General features: G+C 39.7%; 2 protein-coding genes across 8 annotated transcripts in view; one reads left to right on the top strand and one right to left on the bottom strand.

Moving 5' to 3' along the window:
- The window catches only part of LOC119736310 (peptidase M20 domain-containing protein 2-like), a 20867-nt gene extending 17915 nt beyond the window's left edge, over nucleotides 1-2952 (bottom strand). For 2 of the 5 annotated variants that reach the window (XM_038210354.1, XM_038210355.1), the window contains exon 1: nucleotides 2681-2950. In XM_038210354.1, the coding sequence (XP_038066282.1) occupies nucleotides 2681-2730 (50 nt within the window). In that variant the 5' untranslated portion in view covers nucleotides 2731-2950. Of the gene's footprint in view, nucleotides 1-582; nucleotides 762-2680 lie in introns of those variants that run through there. The other 3 variants (XM_038210356.1, XM_038210353.1, XM_038210357.1) reach the window with 3 other exon arrangements.
- LOC119736309 (acyl-coenzyme A synthetase ACSM3, mitochondrial-like) lies at nucleotides 301-19511 on the top strand. 3 transcript variants are annotated; one of them, XM_038210351.1, is made up of 15 exons: nucleotides 311-501; nucleotides 5609-5967; nucleotides 6563-6663; nucleotides 8275-8387; nucleotides 10466-10584; nucleotides 10749-10865; nucleotides 11748-11869; nucleotides 12698-12854; nucleotides 13595-13723; nucleotides 14435-14509; nucleotides 15205-15387; nucleotides 16243-16370; nucleotides 16522-16621; nucleotides 17258-17377; nucleotides 18155-19511. In XM_038210351.1, exons 2-15 carry the CDS (start codon nucleotides 5647-5649, stop codon nucleotides 18245-18247), a joined length of 1878 nt encoding a protein of 625 aa, XP_038066279.1. In that variant the 5' UTR covers nucleotides 311-501; nucleotides 5609-5646; the 3' UTR covers nucleotides 18248-19511. The 3 variants fall into 3 exon arrangements, 2 of the variants coding, with proteins under 2 accessions (XP_038066279.1, XP_038066280.1); XM_038210352.1 differs by lacking the exon at nucleotides 311-501 and adding an exon at nucleotides 768-894; XR_005272308.1 differs by lacking the exon at nucleotides 16522-16621 and having other exon boundaries at nucleotides 301-501.

The raw sequence follows: 19511 nt of genomic DNA, 5'->3' as shown, positions 1-19511 counted from the left end.
TTAATCTAGAACTAGAACTAAGGTCATGAATTTATTGTGCGTGTACATGAACCATATCCACCCCCTCCCCCCCCCCCCCCCCCCCAACTAAAAAGGTCAATCCTCATCAACCGGTTCCATCCCATTTTTTTTGGGGGGGGGAGAGAAATCTGAGTGATTTAGGCCTAAAACTTTTTGACCCGCCCCCAAATCTGCCAATTAATGTATGTTTATCCCACCTTTGACCCCGCCCACTTATGTATGTTAATAATCCTTTGGCTTCCCATGAGAAATGCAATGAACATAGACCGATCGCAACACACACAATACGACACACACACAAAACAGATTAGTGAAAGTTCAACCGTTCATCAAATCACAAGTACCGACGACGGATCGGTAGCGGGCGTTTTTTGACTGTCGGGGACGGCCGGGCCGGGGATCTAGCGCGCAGAGCGGGCGGGGCCAAGCACAAAATTCGGTCACCAACACGGCAACAAGGAACCAGAACTCAGACAAAAGGTAACATTTTTAACAATCATTCACACGATCATCAAATAATAATGTTGACTTAACAATACTATATAACAATGTTGTTCTTACCAAAGGAAGACTGGCAAAGCAAAACGTTTTAAAGCTCAGGAATAACGAAGAAAAATCCACCTAAATTTTGATTCTTGGGTGCCAAGTTGGTAAAATTTTTAACAGTGGGTAATGCGACGGGTGTCCTGAAGTCGCATGTGAAACAGTGTGCACAATTAAGTGAGAGCAACCCAACATCAAACACAGGGTACCAGCCTAGAAACTGTTTCGTGAACTTCAACTTCAAGGGCACTCCAAACTTCCACTTTAGTTTGACTAGTTTGAGGAAAACTTAATAAAAAATTAAAACAGCTTGTTTCAGTTTCAGTGGTGGTAAGTACAACGTGATAACTAACGGTGAAAGACAATGTGTAGAAAGCAGTTTTATTACTATGATACTGTTCCTTACTCTGTGTGTGTGTGATTCAGTGCACGTGTTTCTAATGTACATGTATATGGCCGGACTACATACACTGTACAGTGCAGCATTCCTCCTGCAGCAGTACTCCCAGGGTCCTAATAATAATAAAATAATCTAGGCCTATTTTTGGAAGACAATATTTAGGTATTCGTAAAGACTAAAAGAGTGTAGTATCCTGATGCCACTTCTGTGGTTGTGTACAAAGTCTATGGAGAGTTTTGTGCATTTTCAAAGTATTTCTTAACACAAATTTGGAAATAATTCTCAGTCCCAGATGCAAGCGTTAAATTTATACCTGCGTCCATTATGGTGACTCGAAAATACATTGTGGCAGTGTGGTCAAGCCACGATTGGGTGTTACTATATACCGGAAAATACCGGAAAACACCGGAATTTTTTTTCCAGTATTAATTGAGATTTGTTTGTGTTTTCCGGGAATTAGTGTGTTTTGCGGTATTTATAATCTAGTGTGTTTTCTGGTATTTAGTGTGTTTTCAGGTGTTTTTTGGTAGTTAGTGTTTTTTGGTGTTTTCCGGTATTTAGCATGTTTTCTGGTATTTAGTGTATTTTCTGGTAATTTTCTGGTGTTTTCCAGTAGTTTTCCAGTGTTTTCCGGTAGTTTTCCGGTGTTTTCCGGTATTTTCCGGTGTTTTCCGGTAATTAGTAACACCGCCTTGATAAGCAAGCAGTGGATCATATTGAGTGCACAGATAATGCATGTTGCCTTTTTGTTGATGAATAATGATAGAACAAGATGTTGGAGGTGGAAAATGGTATTAATAACAAAAGAATTAAAACATTTAATATGATGGAATTGGAAGGCACTAATCTGGGAGAGACAGAGTAAACAATCGATTTGGGTATAGGGCCTATAGCAATGGATTTCAAATTGTTGAGCTTAAAATTATTTTGGAAGATTGTTGTATGAACAGACAGAGAGTACATTTTATTTGTAGTGTTTTTTTTTATTGGCATTTTTATTGAGAGAATAGTTTTGCTTCCGGTTACTCATGGGTTACCCTACATGTAGCCTACCTACCCTATTTTGACAGCCCCTACCCTAGCCAAATTTTCTTTTGGGAAAAATGAGGAAAAAACCTGCAAATCATCAATCACTACCTTTTGCCCTTGACTACACGCAGACACCTCCTAATGATGACATTCCACTACCATTACCAACTGTTAAACTGTTTATTTGGATAGAGGATTCATACAAATTTGTTGAAACATTTTGCTACAGGCGTACCTTACAATTTTAAACCCCTCACACATGCACCCCACCCACAAGTTCATTGCAACAATTGTGTTCAAGAATTGAGCAATTAAGAATAGACTGTATAGACCATTAAGCCACGCCCCTTGACAAAATGCCCAGTTGGACTGTTAACATCAATAGGGAAATCTTTAGAAATAAAAAAAGGTAGACAATTATTTCATTGATCAGAAAATTTTGCTGTAACCAGTCTCCCCTTACTAACAAAAGTAGAGCTATACATGTAATATTGTTGGATACTATACCCTAGGTTCATTTTGCCCATGCATGCCGTAGAGAATACCAGGGGTTAATTTTTGTTGTGTTTCCATCTTGAACGCATATCTCCATGGTATAAAATTGAGTGTACTTAACTGCTCATGGGCATCAGTTATATAAACACGTCAATTATGTAAATCACAATGCAGTTTTTACACCAGACTAACCTCCATCGACTTGCCACCGGAGCAGCTGTTGGTGCCTCAGTTTTCGCCATCCTTACTACTTCCTCTTACTAATGCCAGGTATACGACTACAAGTAGTCTTGTCTGCTATTAGAATCTGTCGCAACACATCAAATGGAAGTTTCCTGATTATGTGCCAGGTTTTATTTCCCAGGTTTTTTTTTTTTTTAAACAAGGGTTTGGCTGATGTATTCTCAGCTTTCCAAACTGCAGGTAGGCGTCCTAAGCGCTGTATTACATATCTGCCAGCAGTTTTGTATGTAAATGTACCATTGGCAAGTGTAACTCTATGTGTGTGAGTCTGTATACAGTGGTCCTAAAAATTAATGATGCCGAACCACTATTTCTAGTGCCTGGAAATAATTTAGTTCAACAGATGTCAGTGGAATTATTATCAGACTGTCTGCTTTGCTGCAGGTAAAGTGAGTCTGCAGTTTGTAATGTAGGAAAGGCCTTGTTAAAGGGAAAATACAACATTTGCAAACTATCAAAAAATAAAACTACCAAATCATTTTGAAATACCTTGCTGGACTGTTAGTGAATGACAGTGTAAAGCATCCTGTAAAATCACGGCACCTGGTATACTGTCATTTTCAAGAAAAGTGGTATTTTTGTATCAATTTCCAACGCTGGTCGGCCGACCAGCGTTGGAAAAACTGGCTTTTTTTCAAATACTGGCCCCAATTGACCATCGCACTTGTTTGCAATCGATTACACACCTATGAACGGGTACAAGCCAGTTAGACTGGTTCCCTGACCTTACAATCGCCCAATGTATGTTAACTGCTCTGTTTCTTCTAATATGGAGTCAGGGAGCCAGACTACAGGAAAATGATTGTTTTTCTTGGTTTTTATAGCATTTTCGAACCCAAAACCTCAAAAAAGTCAGTGTAACTATATTTGCTATATATTTCCAACCCCCCAATTCCATCCATTTCTGAAAATTACAGCAAAAGCAAATGATGTATATTCCCTTTAAGGATAATTTCATTAATCATTAAAAAGTGGGAATTTGCCACTATTTGATTGCATCGATCTTTCCGGATTATACTGCGAATTTCTTGAACATTGAAAGCTTTCATGCCATTTGCCGTATGTTTCCTCAGATTCCACCGCTTACAAAAAAAAAGTGAAAAAAAGAAATTTGTAGACCAAACGCTATAAGCCTCCTACTACTTTAAACGGTCACAGACAGTCAAAATTTCCATCAACTTTGCCTGCTATACTTTTAACACAGGCTAGTCACCAACAGTCAGATCATATGTCCAGCAAGCACTGTAACCAGTCAAACTCAGTCAACAGACCATGAACAGACAAAGCAGGCAAGTTGTGGGCACTGCTGGCTTATCAATCACCCACAGTCAATGCAAAGCTGTATCAAGTTACATAAACAGTCACAGCCAGTCAAGTGCTTTATGTAGGCTGTGAATTCTTAACTGTTGAAAACATCACTTGATTGATTTTGACTGAAAGGACAACTTGACGCACAATGTATGTTTGCATCAGAGGGTTACTTAATAAGCTCCAAGGTACCAGTATTCCATTGCTCAGTAAGAAGAAATTTAGCTTTTATTAATGGCATGTATATCCATTTTTTTGTTTCCAAATGTGCATAAGCCGCTTTTGATTCTGAACATTGAGTTAACTAATAATCCAAAACAAACGGATGTTTCATTCATTTTAATGCCGGCTCGCTGAATTCACTATTTTTTTTAAAAATAAATGAGAGATGTGTTGTATTAAGTATTGGCCTTGTGGGATCTCTCTCACAGATCTGTACCAGGATATTTATATTTATAATTTGAGTGTTTGCAGAAAATAATCTTTGGTATTGCAATGTATCCAATCAGTGTTTTGCAAGGACTTTGTGCAGGAATTAACTGTTGTCTATAACTACATGATATTGAATTGTGGATACATTGCATGCAATTGCACACTGTAAAAGTACTAGTGAGGCCCCTTACTGTCCCCTTTTTGTTCCTAGACTTGAACTTTTTTTAATGTTTCTGGAATTTTTTTTTTTTTTGGGTACAAAATTACATGTACTGAGGACTTGGATTCAGGTCCTTGGGGAGATTACGTGTCGTTATTGTTATCTCTGGTTTAACCAGTTTGTTCCAATCAAGTCCTCTACCGTAAAAATAGAAAAACCCTAATAGTGGTTCATGCATGTGTATGTGTTCTACATAACCCCCGAGGACCGACACAAAGGGAGACAACAAATTCGTCCAGTCCTCGGGCGTCCGGTCTTTTTTGTTGGAATTGGTCCTCTGTAGTAAGTTTGTGTGCTTAAAGTCTATGGGAAAGTGTTGTATATTACAGGGACAAAGGGAAAACACAAAGCATTGTCCTCGATAGTATAGTAAAACAAGAGCATGTATGACACCGACAGTGTGTGTGCAAGACCAATTTTCAGATGAAATGCGCAGATCTACAAAGTCTGATTTGTTTTAACAAATGACATCAACAATTGATTTCAGTTTGACATTGACTGTTAATAACATATATGTGCCCTGAAAAATTTGTTCCTTACTACTGAAATGTCTATGGAGTATGTATCAGCTTAAGTTCTAGATGGAGCACGCATAAAAAATGTGATCACACAGTGGTGAAGTGTGTACTTGTAAATGTCCTCGAATAACAACAATTGCTTTGCATTTTTATTGCTGCTACTTGTCCTTATAGCAAGTATGCACAGTTTAATCTTGTATGGTTTATGTGAACTACATGTGAATTTAGAAATAATAGTTACCTTTCAGAGTCTGATTTTGTTAAGCATGACGTAGCTTTCAGACTCTGAAAGGTAACTATTATTTCTATATCAATATGACAGAGTCCTATATCAGTATCCATGCTGCTACATGTGAATTTCTTTTCATTCTAAGTGTATGTGTACTTCAATTTTTTCAGATCAAAAGGATGCCTGATATTCCGATGCCACTGTGAAAATGGCTGCCATTTTGAAACAGTGTCGGCTGTTGCACATTGGTCAGTTTCGCCAAAGCATACGCCAACTGCACCTCAACTCAAGAAAACTTGTTTGGGCATCCAACAAGACACTTAGGAACTATACGCCATGCTGTACCAGGACATCACATCCGTTAAAAGTAGCTGTGACACAGTACCAGCCAGTGAGAACATTCCTGTCTGCACTGTCAGCCACTGGTTTCAATGATTACGAACTTGGTAGGCGTCAGTTTCAGCTGGACGTTCCTGAGCACTTCAACTTTGCCAGTGATGTTCTGGACGAGTGGGCGCAAAAAGAACAGGTGCAGATTTAAATGCAAGTGTAATACATGTAATTATGTTCCTGACATTAGAAACTTGCAACTTGTCTGCTTTGAATGATCAGATTGGATTGATCAATAGATAAACTGGTTGATAAATTCATTGGGTCAATCAAACTGGTTAATTTCACTTAACTTACTGGTTAGTCAGTTGCATCATCAAGCCATTAACCCTCCTATGCAAACATACATGATAATTGCTTTAACCCTAACCCCCTAGGCCCTTGTTGCTTACAACCATCCTCAATCTTCCAAAATCCTCCAAAATTTTTCAACTCCGCCTAAATTTTTCAAAATTGTCAGACAGTCCTGCCTCAAAATGCATTCATCCTCAATCCTCCAAAATTCTCTTGTGCTTCATTCACCATTCATCCTCAATCCTCCAAAATCCTCATGTGCTTCAATCACCATTCATCCTCAATCCTCCAGAATCCTCATTTGATTCAATCACCATTCATCTTCAATCCTCTAGAATCCTCCAAAACCGCCAGGAGGATTTTGGAGGAGTGAGGTGGGTTAGGGTTAAGGTTTGATTATGAGTTTCATGAACAATTGATTTGTGTCTTCTTTTCTACAGGCAGGCACAAGGGGCTCCAAGACCCCTGCCCTATGGTGGATTGACGACCATGGAAGTGAGATCAAGTGGAGTTTTACGGATCTCCAGGACAAATCAAAGAAGTAAGGAAAAAGTGTAAAAGTCGGAGGGCTGACTTTTCAGTCCTAGCTTTGTCCAAAGGCCTTTTAGAAAAATCCTGCTGGGACTGAAATGTTGCATGCTCTTACTTTTAAAGATTTATACATTTCAGGGTAGGTCAATCACTGAGCAGTTTGCAGCAGCTTTTCATTTCTCAAGTTAGAGAAAGAGGAATAAATTAAATCTGGTTCTTTTCCATCAGTGCTAAATGTGATGGTTTGAACTATAAAGCTGCATTCTTTGAGAATACTACCCATTTGCAGAGTTTGAAGCATTGCCTATGTTGCTAGCATCATGACATTGAGTGTGACCCCTGGCTATACAGACACATAAAGGTTTATGGCGCCTGACTGGCGCGCCTTGAATGTCGGCAAACTTGAGCCCCAACATCGGCGTCGATATCAGAATGGTCAATAATCGATATATCGGAAATCCAGTATCCAGAATATTCGATATATATCGATTATTCCATGTAAAAGTTAAAGACTATAAAGATGACACTTTGATTTGAAAAAAATCAAATTCTTAAGTCCCAATTTTTCATGGCTTTCTCTGGAGCATATTGCTCAAACTTTATAAAAAAATCTCAGCACTGACCGTTTGTCCCAAAAGGGCGGTTTCTTTTGTGGTTTTACATTGGGGAGACCGCGAATTCCAGCGAACGCAGAGCACAAAGCAACGTCGCTTCGCATTTCATGATGTTTTTATCTCGAGTCACAAGCACAAGTTGCCGCCGAGTTTTATTTTATAGCAAACGTTAAAACACAAAGTAAAAGCACAAATGGGAGATTTATTTTGACGATAGTCTGACGCATTTTCAATATTTTCGATATCGTTCCTCAATATCGAAAATTTTGATATTTTGATTTGATTGAAAAAATTGCTATCGGCTTTATCGATATCACAATAATATCGAATAATCTAGTAATATCGATATATCGACGGTGCTTAGCGGGATAGCTTTTGGTTTGATTTCATTTATTTCCACACATCATAATTATAATAATGAGCAATTATAAACGGAATAAACAATAAACGTGATGATTGGTGAAGGCTAGCAGAAAGCCAAAGCTTGTACTTGGCCAAATCCCGTAAGTAAACAATTAAAGTTTAAATTTAAACCTAAAGAAAAATAACTAAATTTAAATAAGTAGACTTAAATAACTGAATTATTATGAAAATAATAGTGATTAATATTCTAAAGATTAAACATTAGGGTGGTTTTACTAAGTGTTACTACTTTTATTGATAGCATAGTACATGAAGTGGTTGATGTGAAACTGATATTTGCAGATTGTTTCCCATTTCATTCAGAGTTTGTTTTATAACCAAATATTTAACAGAAAAAAAAACAATTGGAGAGGAGAAGGCATTACAATTACTTTTGGACCAACTTTACTGATTTTCTAACAGCTTGTACATAACGGAACGTTGGTTCAACACTAAACTTTAAATTTGGTTTTAAACTTTTGCAGTATTGTTGACAGAATAATTTCTTTGAAAAGTCCGTCATAGCGTATCACCAACTTGTGGAAATTAAGTCTGAGTAAAAACACTTGAATAAAATTTGTTTACTATGATAATGTAATTTATAGAGTGGCCAACATACTTACCAACGATTGTGGCTTATCGAGGGATGAGTCTGTGACGGTCATACTGCACAGAATTCCCGAATGGTGGCTTGTCAACATTGCCTGCTTACGCACAGGTAAGAAAACACACAGGCTAAAAACAAGCCCCGAAAAACTGTTTCTATGTATGATAGTTTTAATGCTCTTAAAACTTGGGGAGTCAGGTTGGTGCAGGGACTTCTAGCCTTGGTCAAGGCGCTAGTTGTTTTTTATCCGGCCGTAGCGCGGTATTAATGCATGCAGTCATAATGTCTATGCGCTATGCATGCAGTACATTTACAGTGCATAAAAAATACAGCGCGAACAGCGATCTCACACGGGCACTATTGTTATGCAAATCAGTTGGACCCAATATAGCGCCTTGGTTCAATCGTCCACGTGAGGTTTTGGGGGTGGTGCTCATTATGTTAATAGCCTTAGCTGACCTTAAATGTCGTTTTCTTATTGGTCGATCGTTGCGGGGAAACTTGCTTAGTAAAACGTGGCACTGTACATAATCCATACACGTAGTACACGTACACGTACATGTGTCTCTGCACACGGCACCAATGCACAAAAACTGTGGTTCCTGTTACGTCCGCAAAAGGCGAATAGCTAGCTGCAAACAATTTGATGACGCCTGGATTTACCAAGGTGTGATTTCACTCCGTATATTAGCCCCGCCTACACTTATCTGTATTCGCGTACGAGGTTGTGCGCTAGAAATCCAGCGCAAAATAAAGAAAAACATAAGCTTTTGCCGACGATTGAACCAAGGCGCGATATCGGGTCCAACTAATTTGCATAGAAATGGTGACCGCATGAGGTCGCTGTTTGCGCTGTATTTTTAATGCACTGCATAATGCATGGCCCTAGCGAGGATATCGTTTACGCGCCACGGCCGGGATGAATAACATTTAGCGCCTTGACCAAGGCTAAGGGACTTCCAACTTTGTGACCTGGGTTCACATCCAACAAAGGCTGACAAGTGGATTATTGGGTTTTAGTCCCTGTCTGATGCCTGAAGTGGTTTACCCTTGGGTGGGTTGGGGGAGGGGTGGGTTAGGGGAGGGGGGTGCCATTCTACACACAGGGTTTTAGGCTTGTACTACACAGTTGCATTGGGTCCCCAGCCACACTTCCATATGGTATCTGTCATAAGATGGGTCCTATATTGGAGAAACATGTCAATCAAGCTTGTGCACTATTCCAGTTGACAAGGCTGATTGATCATGCATGCCCCTGCAGCAAGGCCCGCTAGACTATGGGATATATGGTTCTTGTCAGAGGAGCTGGTGTTTGGCTAGAATTGTCAGGGTCAATAGTGCAACCCGGGCTAAATGACCAAAACATGTAGGATAATAAACGTCTGTACCGATGACGTCACACACTGCTTATTTGCATTACGTGAAACTCCCATTTGCCAAAACCCCTGAACTGTACCTACCGATTTCACTGTGACTCTTATCAGCTGTTATCAGTAAAGTAATTATAAGATAAACACCGACCCTGGCACCCACTTCCCCAGGGCCAGTGACCATGAGCTGTGGTAATTGCCCTATCAATTACGGCATGCACATCTGGTAGCCGGGACTACTTGCAGTGTGTGTGCCTTGAAGAGCATGGCTGAAGTCGGACTGTTTCTTATTTGATATCTCGAGATATATTTGATCGATTTTTATGATTCAAAGTTGCTCACATAATAACTTTTGACACTTTTCCAAATACTTCACATTATAAACAAGAACCTAGTAGACTTTGGTAGATATTTTTTGTCAGTAAGCTCACAGGCAGAGGTACCATACACCACCTGTTTACGGCTCGTTAACTCTTGATCAGATAAGAGAGATCGCGTTGAAAGCTGCTGAATCTGAAATCGGTAGGTACGACCCGAGTTTGTCATAGGCAAACTCGGGTCTAGCTCAAATGGGAGATTCACGTAATGGTGTGCTTTCTTATGGGAGCCTGGTGGGGACGGTGGTTTTGTGGCCACATAGAAAAGCGCACAAGTAAACAAAGTGTGTCAGTACAGAGGCTTATTAAAAAATAAAGCAAAATGAACTGTACTTTGCAGTCCCATTTGAATCCAAATTTTAAAAGAGGTACTTTATATTTAGACGAACTTTGTATTTTGTACTCAGGCAAACGCCATGTATTGTGTTTCCTTTGTGTCCAGGTACCATACTAATCCCAGGTACTACACAGTTAACAGCACGGGACATCAGGTACCGTCTACAAAGCTCGGAAACCGCTTGTATCATCACAGATGAGCACACTGCTCCTCTTGTAGATGAGGTAAAAAACACATTTCCTACGCTATTTAGTATAAGAGAAGGCAATGTGTAGGCAACCTATCTTTACTTCGAGCAACGTTTTTCTCCTTAAATCAGTAGGTACATTTGTGGGTAATTATAAATGTTCCTAACCTTGGTGTTTTTTTCCCCTCTTTTTGCATACAGTACATATCTGAGTGCCCCAGTGTGAAATCTAAACTGCTCATAAGCAGCAGTGGTGAATCTAGACCAGGATGGCTGGATTATCACGAACTGTACGAAAAAGCCGACAGTCAACACAAGGTGTGTTATTCGCAATTGGTCCCTTGTACCATTTAAAAAGCATGCTACACTGTGTTGCCAAACATTCCAAGGGCGGATCCAGGGGGGGGCCAAAGGGGGCCATGGCCCCCCCCAAAACGAAACCAATTTTTTTTTTTTTTTTAATGTGACATCGCAATAAAGGCAGGCAATGAGTACACCACCATCTTTTCCTCAAAAAAAATTGGTTAAAGTGGTCAGAAATTGCCTCAGATCGCACCACAGAGCATCTAGAATCCAAAAAAATTTCGGGGCCCTCGCGGCCCCCAAACCCCACGCCGTCATTTTTTAGACCCACTTTTTTGGGGGACCTAAATTTTTTTTGGCCCCCCCAAAATTGTGTTCTGGATCCGCCCTTGAAACATTCAGATACTTATTTCGCCTTTGGGACAGCCAAAGTGGAGTGTCATGGCCTGGCGGTCAAGAGCACCGGACTCATGCTCTGGTGTTTCAGAGGCAACAGTGGCATGGGTTCGAGCCTGGGTCTGAACACTTGTGCCCTTAAGCAAGGTACTTCAGATGGGATGTAAAGCCGTATGTCCCGTGTGTTGTGCAATGCAATGCACGTAAAAGAACCCAGTAACACTTATCGCTAAGAGAAGGGGTTTGCCCCGGTGCTTCTGGCCTCCTGTTAAAACTCCCATGCGGAGTATTTAGGAGAAGAGCCAACCAAGAACCGAGAACCAAGAACAGCCCAGTTTTCCGCAGTTCTTTTCTCTTAATTAACAAAAAGTTGTTTTCATTTCACCAAAGTGTCTTGGTTTCTCAAATATGTAAGATGGTCCTTTGTAATTCAATGAATGATTTTATATTCTGGTTAAAAATAAAGTTTCAAGCCTTGAAATGTATTGGTTTTACTTTCAGTGTGTCAAGACTCGAAGTGATGAGTCAATGACAATGTTCTTCACCAGTGGAACTACTGGCAAGGCGAAGCTGGCTGTACACACACATGCTAGCTATGGTCTCGGTCACTTCATCACAGGAAAGTAAGTCAGAATATTGCATGCTTTCGTCAAATGTAATCCTGGTTTACTGCAACATTATGTCAGTAAAAGTACCGTGATAAGGGCAATTGTATTTTTGATACTGTCCTCATCCGAGCATTTTAACAAATTTCACTGGTTCCCGCTCAGTCAAGAGCTTAGAAACTCACAGTTGTCAACCAGTCAACAGAGCGTAGCATGCGGTACCGTCGCACGCACATGCAGCAGGGTATACACGCACTGTTGTTAACAACCACAAATGTAAATTGCGTGAAAATTGCTTAAGTATCAAGCGAAGAATTATTCGTAGAAATTTGAGAAATATAGACAGTGTCATGAAATTTTTGGCGGATCAAGTCAGCCTGATATAAATAATATATGACAGGATTTATTCAGGCATTTCATATTGCACTCGCTATAACATTATTGCACTTATCTTCGACTCATGCAATATTGTTGTAGCTCGTGAAATATGTTCTTGTATCCCTCTCAATGCCATCCAATATTATGTAAAGCTTTGTGCATGTGCTTTTAGGGTCAGCTGAATGTGAAAGGAATATTGACAATTCAAATATACACGTAGTTGCTTTTGGCAGTACAATCCTGCTAATCGGCGCTCACCATTATATACACTGTATGTCTGTGCACTTTCTGCGTGACTTACTCGTTACTTCCGGGATTGTGTTGTCCATTTTCTGGCTAATAAAGCTTTCCAAGATGGTTACACCAAAATGGCTGTGGGTCTCATGGTAAACCAAAGTAGCGAAAAAGTAGCTTTACATACAAACAGCCCAATCCAAACTTACCCTTTAATCTCTTAATATCTCTCAGATACTGGTTGGATCTGACTCCAACTGACATCCATTGGAATATGTCCGACACCGGCTGGGCCAAGTCAGCCTACAGTAACTTCTTTGGTCCGTGGGCCCAGGGGGCGTGTGTCTTCATAAGCTACACGGCGAGGTTTGATCCTGTCCACACACTGGAGGTATAGGCAATAATAATGATGATTGTGTACTTACAGGCCCTGTTCCTATTAAAGAACAAAAATCCACTTTAAGGTTATTGGATTTACCAAACTAGTTTACAGCAACATTTAAGACCAACAGGAGAGTCGCGGGTAAAGGGCAGTGTTTTGATTTTTAGAGGGACATTTTAGGGTATATTGACGATGAAGACTACAAAACGCAACGCGAAAATAAAGATGGCGAATCACCACGACACACACGTGATTGTGCAAAACTGCATTGATTCGCATGGCATCAGCTATAAAATGGGCAAGAACCAATTTGATGGAATTTAGTTAATAAAAAATGCTAAGCAGACAAGTTGCATGGTAGTCTCCATCAAATTAGATCAAACATTTTTATGCGGTAACCAGTTTTTACTAAGCAAAACTTCCATTTTCTTTTCTTTTAAAAAACAAATTGTCATATTGTTACTGTAAAAGTAACTTGTTACTTTATAATTTCTGTAACCAATGTTTCTTTTTACACGGTGTGATTGTCTAATTTTAGTTTTTTGGTCAAAATATTAACGAGCTGAGGAAGTTTTAACAAGAAAATGAATTGCGAATCTCCCAGTAAATATCGGCTATTATTGCAAAGGTTGAAAAACAAATTAAGTTGTTTGCACATTTATTCTGATTGAAGATCAAGATTTTCATAGTGAGGATCTGAATTTTATTGATGTTTCAGTGATAATTTCCTACCCTTGTTTTTAATACAGCTGCTTCATAAGTACCCAGTCAGCACGCTCTGCGCTCCTCCCACAGCATACCGCATGATGGTGCTTGAAGATCTGAGCAAGTATAACCTCAAGTCAATCCGGCATACCGTCAGCGCTGGGGAACCCCTGGTGAGATCAATAATAGATCAATAAGTGAGAGGTTTGCGGTAACACCATGTGGAAATATCTCTTTTGTGAGTACGTGTGGTTCAGAAGAGAACCTGTTGGATTAACTTGACGTTTCAGACAGTATGCTCTGTTCGTCATCAGGAGAAACTGCTGATGACGAACAGAGCATACTGTTTGAAACGTTGAGTTAATCCAACAGGTTCTCTTCAGAACCACACATGCTCACAAAAGAGATATTTCCACATGGTGTTACCGCAAACCTCTCACTTATAGAAACACATGTTGACACTTGTTTTGTAGCATTTTCTTCCTTTCTCTTGTTTGCCATTAACTTATTTGCATTATTATCACTGGACCCACTGGTTACAGGTGGACTGGTTGCAATTGGGTAACGAACAAAGGCTATCAGGGATGGCTGAGCTATATGCTTTAAAGCTGATTTCAGCTTTTTTTGTTTTGGATTTCAGCTTTTTTTCAACCTTTTCCCTCACTTGCTGTGTACAAAAGTATAGAAGATTTCAAAATTTCAGCTTGTTTACACTTTTTTTTAGCTGTTTTCAGCTATTTTTATCAGTGGTCACTCACACCCCTGTATGTGTTTCACGAAATGACTCACCGTTTACCCAAGTATAGCTTTTGGATTACTTTAGCCCTGGCGAGAAGCCTCAAGGCTTTGATGCCCTTCTTTTTTTTCTTCTTTTTCGTGAGCAGAACCCAGAAGTGATGGAATCTTGGAAAGCAGGCACAGGCTCCATGATCCATGAGGGATATGGACAGACAGAAACAGTTAAGTCAGAACATTGAAGCTTTTTAAAATGTTAACTTGTGTGTAAAGCCGGCCCCAGGTCGACCCACGAAAATTGCCCAAGGACGGAACTGTCGGCATCAAAGTCACAAAACTGAGAAATCGTGTGATTGTCGGGGAACACGTCGCAGAAGTTGAAATTGTTCTACTCTTGTGACTATATCGTCGCAGTTTCACTCAGGTCGCACAAGATCGGCGACTGAGTTGTTCCCGACGGTCGTAGCTCAAACACAGCTTGATTCTGAAAAGTCAATCGTCGACTGATCTGTGTCGTGGCAAGTTCGACCTGAGGCCGGCTTTCATGCTCAGACTTCACCCCATTCATAATTCTACATCCATATAAGGTTACTGCGACAAGATCCATTCATTCAGAGAAATGTCTATCCCTCTTATTAGCTGACTACCCTTGAAAATGCCCCTGCGTTGCAGGGCAGAGTTGCTCTCAAGTCAATCACAAATCATATCACAGGTCAGACACAAGTTAAGTCACAGGCTACAGCGAATTGATGTCAATAGCTTTGTGGCCTAACTTACAAGGACATTTTCTCAAACTCTGCATCTGTACTGCTGGGATGGTTTCAGTCAAGGAAGAAAGCTTCGTACAGTCCACCTCCTTCATGCAGAAATTTAAGGTCAGTCCACAACATTCAACAAATTGGTATCCTTTGTTTTACAGGTGCTACTGACAGGCATGTTCAGGTGTCTGGAGCCAAGATCAGGGTCCATGGGTAAGGCAGCCCCTGGGTTTGATATCAGTATTGTGGATGAAGACGGCAACGAACTCCCTCACGGACAGGAGGGGGACATTGGGGTGAGAGTCAAGCCCCACCGTCCCGTTGGACTCTTCTCTCATTATGTGGTGAGTTGATGACCTGGTAGTTTGATATTACTCATAGAACTGTGTGACAAGGTCTCTAGGAACACAAGTTCAGGTAGTAATACATAATTCACCTAAAATGTTTATTTCTAGATCTCATCTCAAAGTTTATTACAAGTAACAGTTGATAACATGTTATTAATGTGTGTTTTGAGTGGGGGAGTGTGATCTGATACACTGTGCCCTCTGGAGACATGCACAAAATAGGGAACAAAAGATTGTATACGTCTCCTCAGGGCAATTTCTATAGATGAATACGTCTCCACAAGGTTTTCACGAAATAGATATATGGATTTTACTCAAAAACTAGGAATTTCCAAGGTATGTTGATCCGTCGCAAATGGAAGAGTTTTAGAAAAGGAATATTATGTCCAAATTTCAGCCAAGGAAATTAATTCTGGTTAAAATAAGAGCATTTTGAAACTACAATTTCAAACTCGAATACTTTACTTCATGAGAACAAAGAAATGTCGCCACAAGGATACAAATTCCAGTATGGGTGGCCCAGTGTTTAGGGTTTGTGACCCATGATGAGAGGGTCAGGGGTTCGAATCTGGCTGATGGCCACATGTTGTGGCCTTGGGCAAGCCACTTCATCCCCACTTGCCTCTCACCCCGGAGTATAAATGGGTACCGGCATTAGCTGGGGAGTAACCTGCGATGGACTAGCATCCTGTACAGGGGGAATAGAAATATTCTCATCAGTCGTTTCATACCACTGAAACCAGGGATAAACCCCTGCCTGATGGGCCACATTGGCTTGTGACAGACTTTACCTTACTTTTTTTTTTTTGAGCAGTAACACATAATATAACCCCCAATGTTATGCCATGCCAGAATGATCCAGAGAGGACAGCCAGGGCATACCGTGGGGATTTCTACCTCACAGGAGACCGAGCAGTCGCGGACGATGACGGTTACCTGTGGTTTGTTGGACGCGGTGATGACATCATCAACACATCAGGGTATGATGCTATTAAATATTCCTCGATTCTGCAGATTGCTAAGTGCAACGGGTCTGTGGTTTCATTTGACTTTCATGTGATAGCTCTGGTGATTTCTTAAATTTGTTTTTATCGCAAAGTAATTTCATTATAAATTGCATGTGTTGATAAGGTACCGGATTGGTCCATTTGAGGTAGAGAGCGCCCTCATTGAGCACCCGGCAGTAGCGGAATCGGCAGTTGTCTCTTCACCGGACCCAAAGAGGGGAGAGGTGATTTGTTTTATCAACATGTATACTTATTTTTAAAACACGAGTAACAGAAGTCAAGCAGTACTCACCGGGTAGCTGTGGCCAAGTTTTCAGTGGGGGCATTTGAGTAGCTCACCGGGATCGACTCGATTAAAGACAGATGGATAAGCCACGTGATCATCACGCGATGTCCATGGCCGCGGCCATAACTACTGACAAAATGCCGTTTCGTGTTGGGTATTTGAGATTAACTGCTTTTCAGTCAATTTAATAATTCAAAAAAGTTGGTCTAGAATTATAGCCTGTAAAGTCGCAATGAACTAAATAATTAATCACCTTTAGACTTCAAACAAATTTGATTTTTGGGTCCACTAATTGTAAGACATTTCCGCTGCCCGGCCGCCACATTTGTCCGTTTCTAGGGATGAACAACGCATGTGTGTAACGTATTTCCACCACTGACTCTGCTCCACGAGCAGGGTCTGTGGTGGGTGAGCCCAGAGAAAGATGTCAGAGCTAATCGTGTCGGGTGAGCTAAACAAACACACCAAGTGTATACACCTTCATCGGGGCAGTTATGGCTAGTGAAGTACCAATTAGCCTTGCTTTACTCGCCATTTCTGTTTTAACTCTCAATCCTAATTATCTGATATGCAGGTTGTCAAGGCCTTCATTGTACTGACTGCAGACTACAAGTCTGAAGACAAAGAGCAGCTGACGCAGGAAATACAGAACCACGTGAAGAGCATCACGGCGCCTTATAAATACCCTCGCAAGGTATTCTGGTCAGACCAACAAAGTTGTATGATTTAAGTCCTGAACTCTGGAGTCCATATCAAGTCCTAATTGCTGTAAAATCACGTTGGTATTAGAATCGGACTTAGACTCCGGCAGTCAGGATTTAGACTTCAAACTGAGGACTTGTGTATTGCGAGTCGCGTTTCTTTAGGCCAACTCCAGTTTCTGGTATGGAGCTTGCCCAAAAAGTGGTGCGGCGACGCGGCTTTTTTGTTTATTTTTACCTGTTTTTTTGCTTCAAATGTCGGCTGATGACTGCAAATGGTGCCCGACTAAACTTAGTGCAAATATTATGGGAGACCAGAGAGGCCACATAAAGCTTATTCTCGATCATAACCCCATCTAAAAACACGTTAAAATTGTGCAGCAGCAGGATTCCAGTCAAACCAGTGAGTTTGGCGGTTTTGAGACATCATCTTTCATTGAAAAAAAAACTTTTTCATTTTGCCGACGCGCATGGCTACGGCGACGCGCGCGCATACCAGAAACCGGAGACTTTTTTTTTTGGCCTTACCAAGAATTTCTTTTGTATTAAATTTCTAATGTTAATTTTCCATTCGCTGAGAAACAAAGAAAGTTCAGTTTATTGTGCAATATGATTTAGCACTGGTTCTGCCCTTCACTGTATACTCAGTGTTTATACGGAGTATACAGTGTTTATACGTCAGTGAAGGGCAAAACCTAATATTGAATTTACACCACCCCGATGCAAATTTCTGAATCAGATTGTGTTATTCCTCTTTCTTGTCCACTCAGATTGAATTCATGGAGTCTCTTCCCAAGACAGTAAGCGGTAAAATCCGACGGGTGGAACTCCGGAACCAGGAATGGAATCAAAAAGTTGGATGAATTGCTGGATTGCACTGATTATTCGCTCTTCACTAATTGCCTTCCTCAACTGTATTCATTTAAAATATATATATTTTTAATTTTCTGACTGGGGATAGATAGTGATAAAGGTTCTAAATCAATCATTTTCCAGCTCTATGGTAGCTTTTTTTTTTAATAAATAAATTTTTAATCACAAATATATTCAGCTTTCAAGTGAATCATGTAGTTGTAGTATTATCGTGAAATTTGATTTACACATGTATTCTTGCTTACAAATCATGTACCAGAAATTGAAATTTTTTTTTTAATCTTCTTTTCTGTACAAATCTTTCAATTAAGACCATATTAAAAGACACTTAATTTCCATATACCTTTGTAAACACAACTGAAAAAATAAAGGTTATAAAAATGATAGACACCCATGGTAATAGTCATTTCCTATCTGTTCATGCAATATACCTTTTTTTCAGTTAAATATTTTAGGTGGAGGTATATTTAACTACAATCAGCACTTTTCAGTATCGGCTTTCCTGGCTATTTGAAAAGATTTTTTGTTCAAATACACCAACTCCAACATTCAATTTTGTCCACGAAAAATTTCACATTTAGTCATTAACCATTAAATTTTAAAGTTTGATCATCCTCTTTAGTCACTGGGTCGAGAATATTCGTCATTACAGATCAAATTCCTCTAAGCTGTTGTCAAATGGCATCATTCTGAGATCGAATTTATAAATCAGTTAGACGAATTTGATTTCTGAATAACAAGGTTTGGCGTACACGAGACGAAATGGAATACTCTGGGACAAAAATGTGTGCCCGTTGTTTCAATTTGCTTGAATTGAATTTGAAATTGTCCGCCAAAAGATAAAATTAAACATTGGAAGTGCACTAAATCGATGTTGCTGGACGAATTTGAATATACAGTGTAGAAACAGTGAATATGAATGATAAATGTTTTAAAGTAGCCGGGAAAATGTATATTAACTTTTCAAATTTCCACATCAGCACTTTTTTTTTTTAATACTTTTTTAAATTGCGTAATTTCTGTATTGATCTGAAGATTAAACAATGTTATTTTTAATGTACAGTCAAATTTTGTAACATGCAAAGAAACCTTGATTTTTAGTAAATTTTTACTGATGCTTTTACATCAGGATGATTCCAGCCTGAAATGTTCGTAATGTTTTGATCATAATTTTTTATACTGCTTAAATTTATTCTAATCATTTTGGGATATTAAATAAAGATGCCACAATATGCATCTTATTTTAAATAAGAA

This window comes from Patiria miniata, unplaced genomic scaffold (genome assembly GCF_015706575.1).
Source record: "Patiria miniata isolate m_02_andy unplaced genomic scaffold, ASM1570657v1 HiC_scaffold_29, whole genome shotgun sequence".
Taxonomy (NCBI): domain Eukaryota; kingdom Metazoa; phylum Echinodermata; class Asteroidea; order Valvatida; family Asterinidae; genus Patiria; species Patiria miniata.
This window is presented reverse-complemented; position numbering and strand designations above follow the sequence as displayed.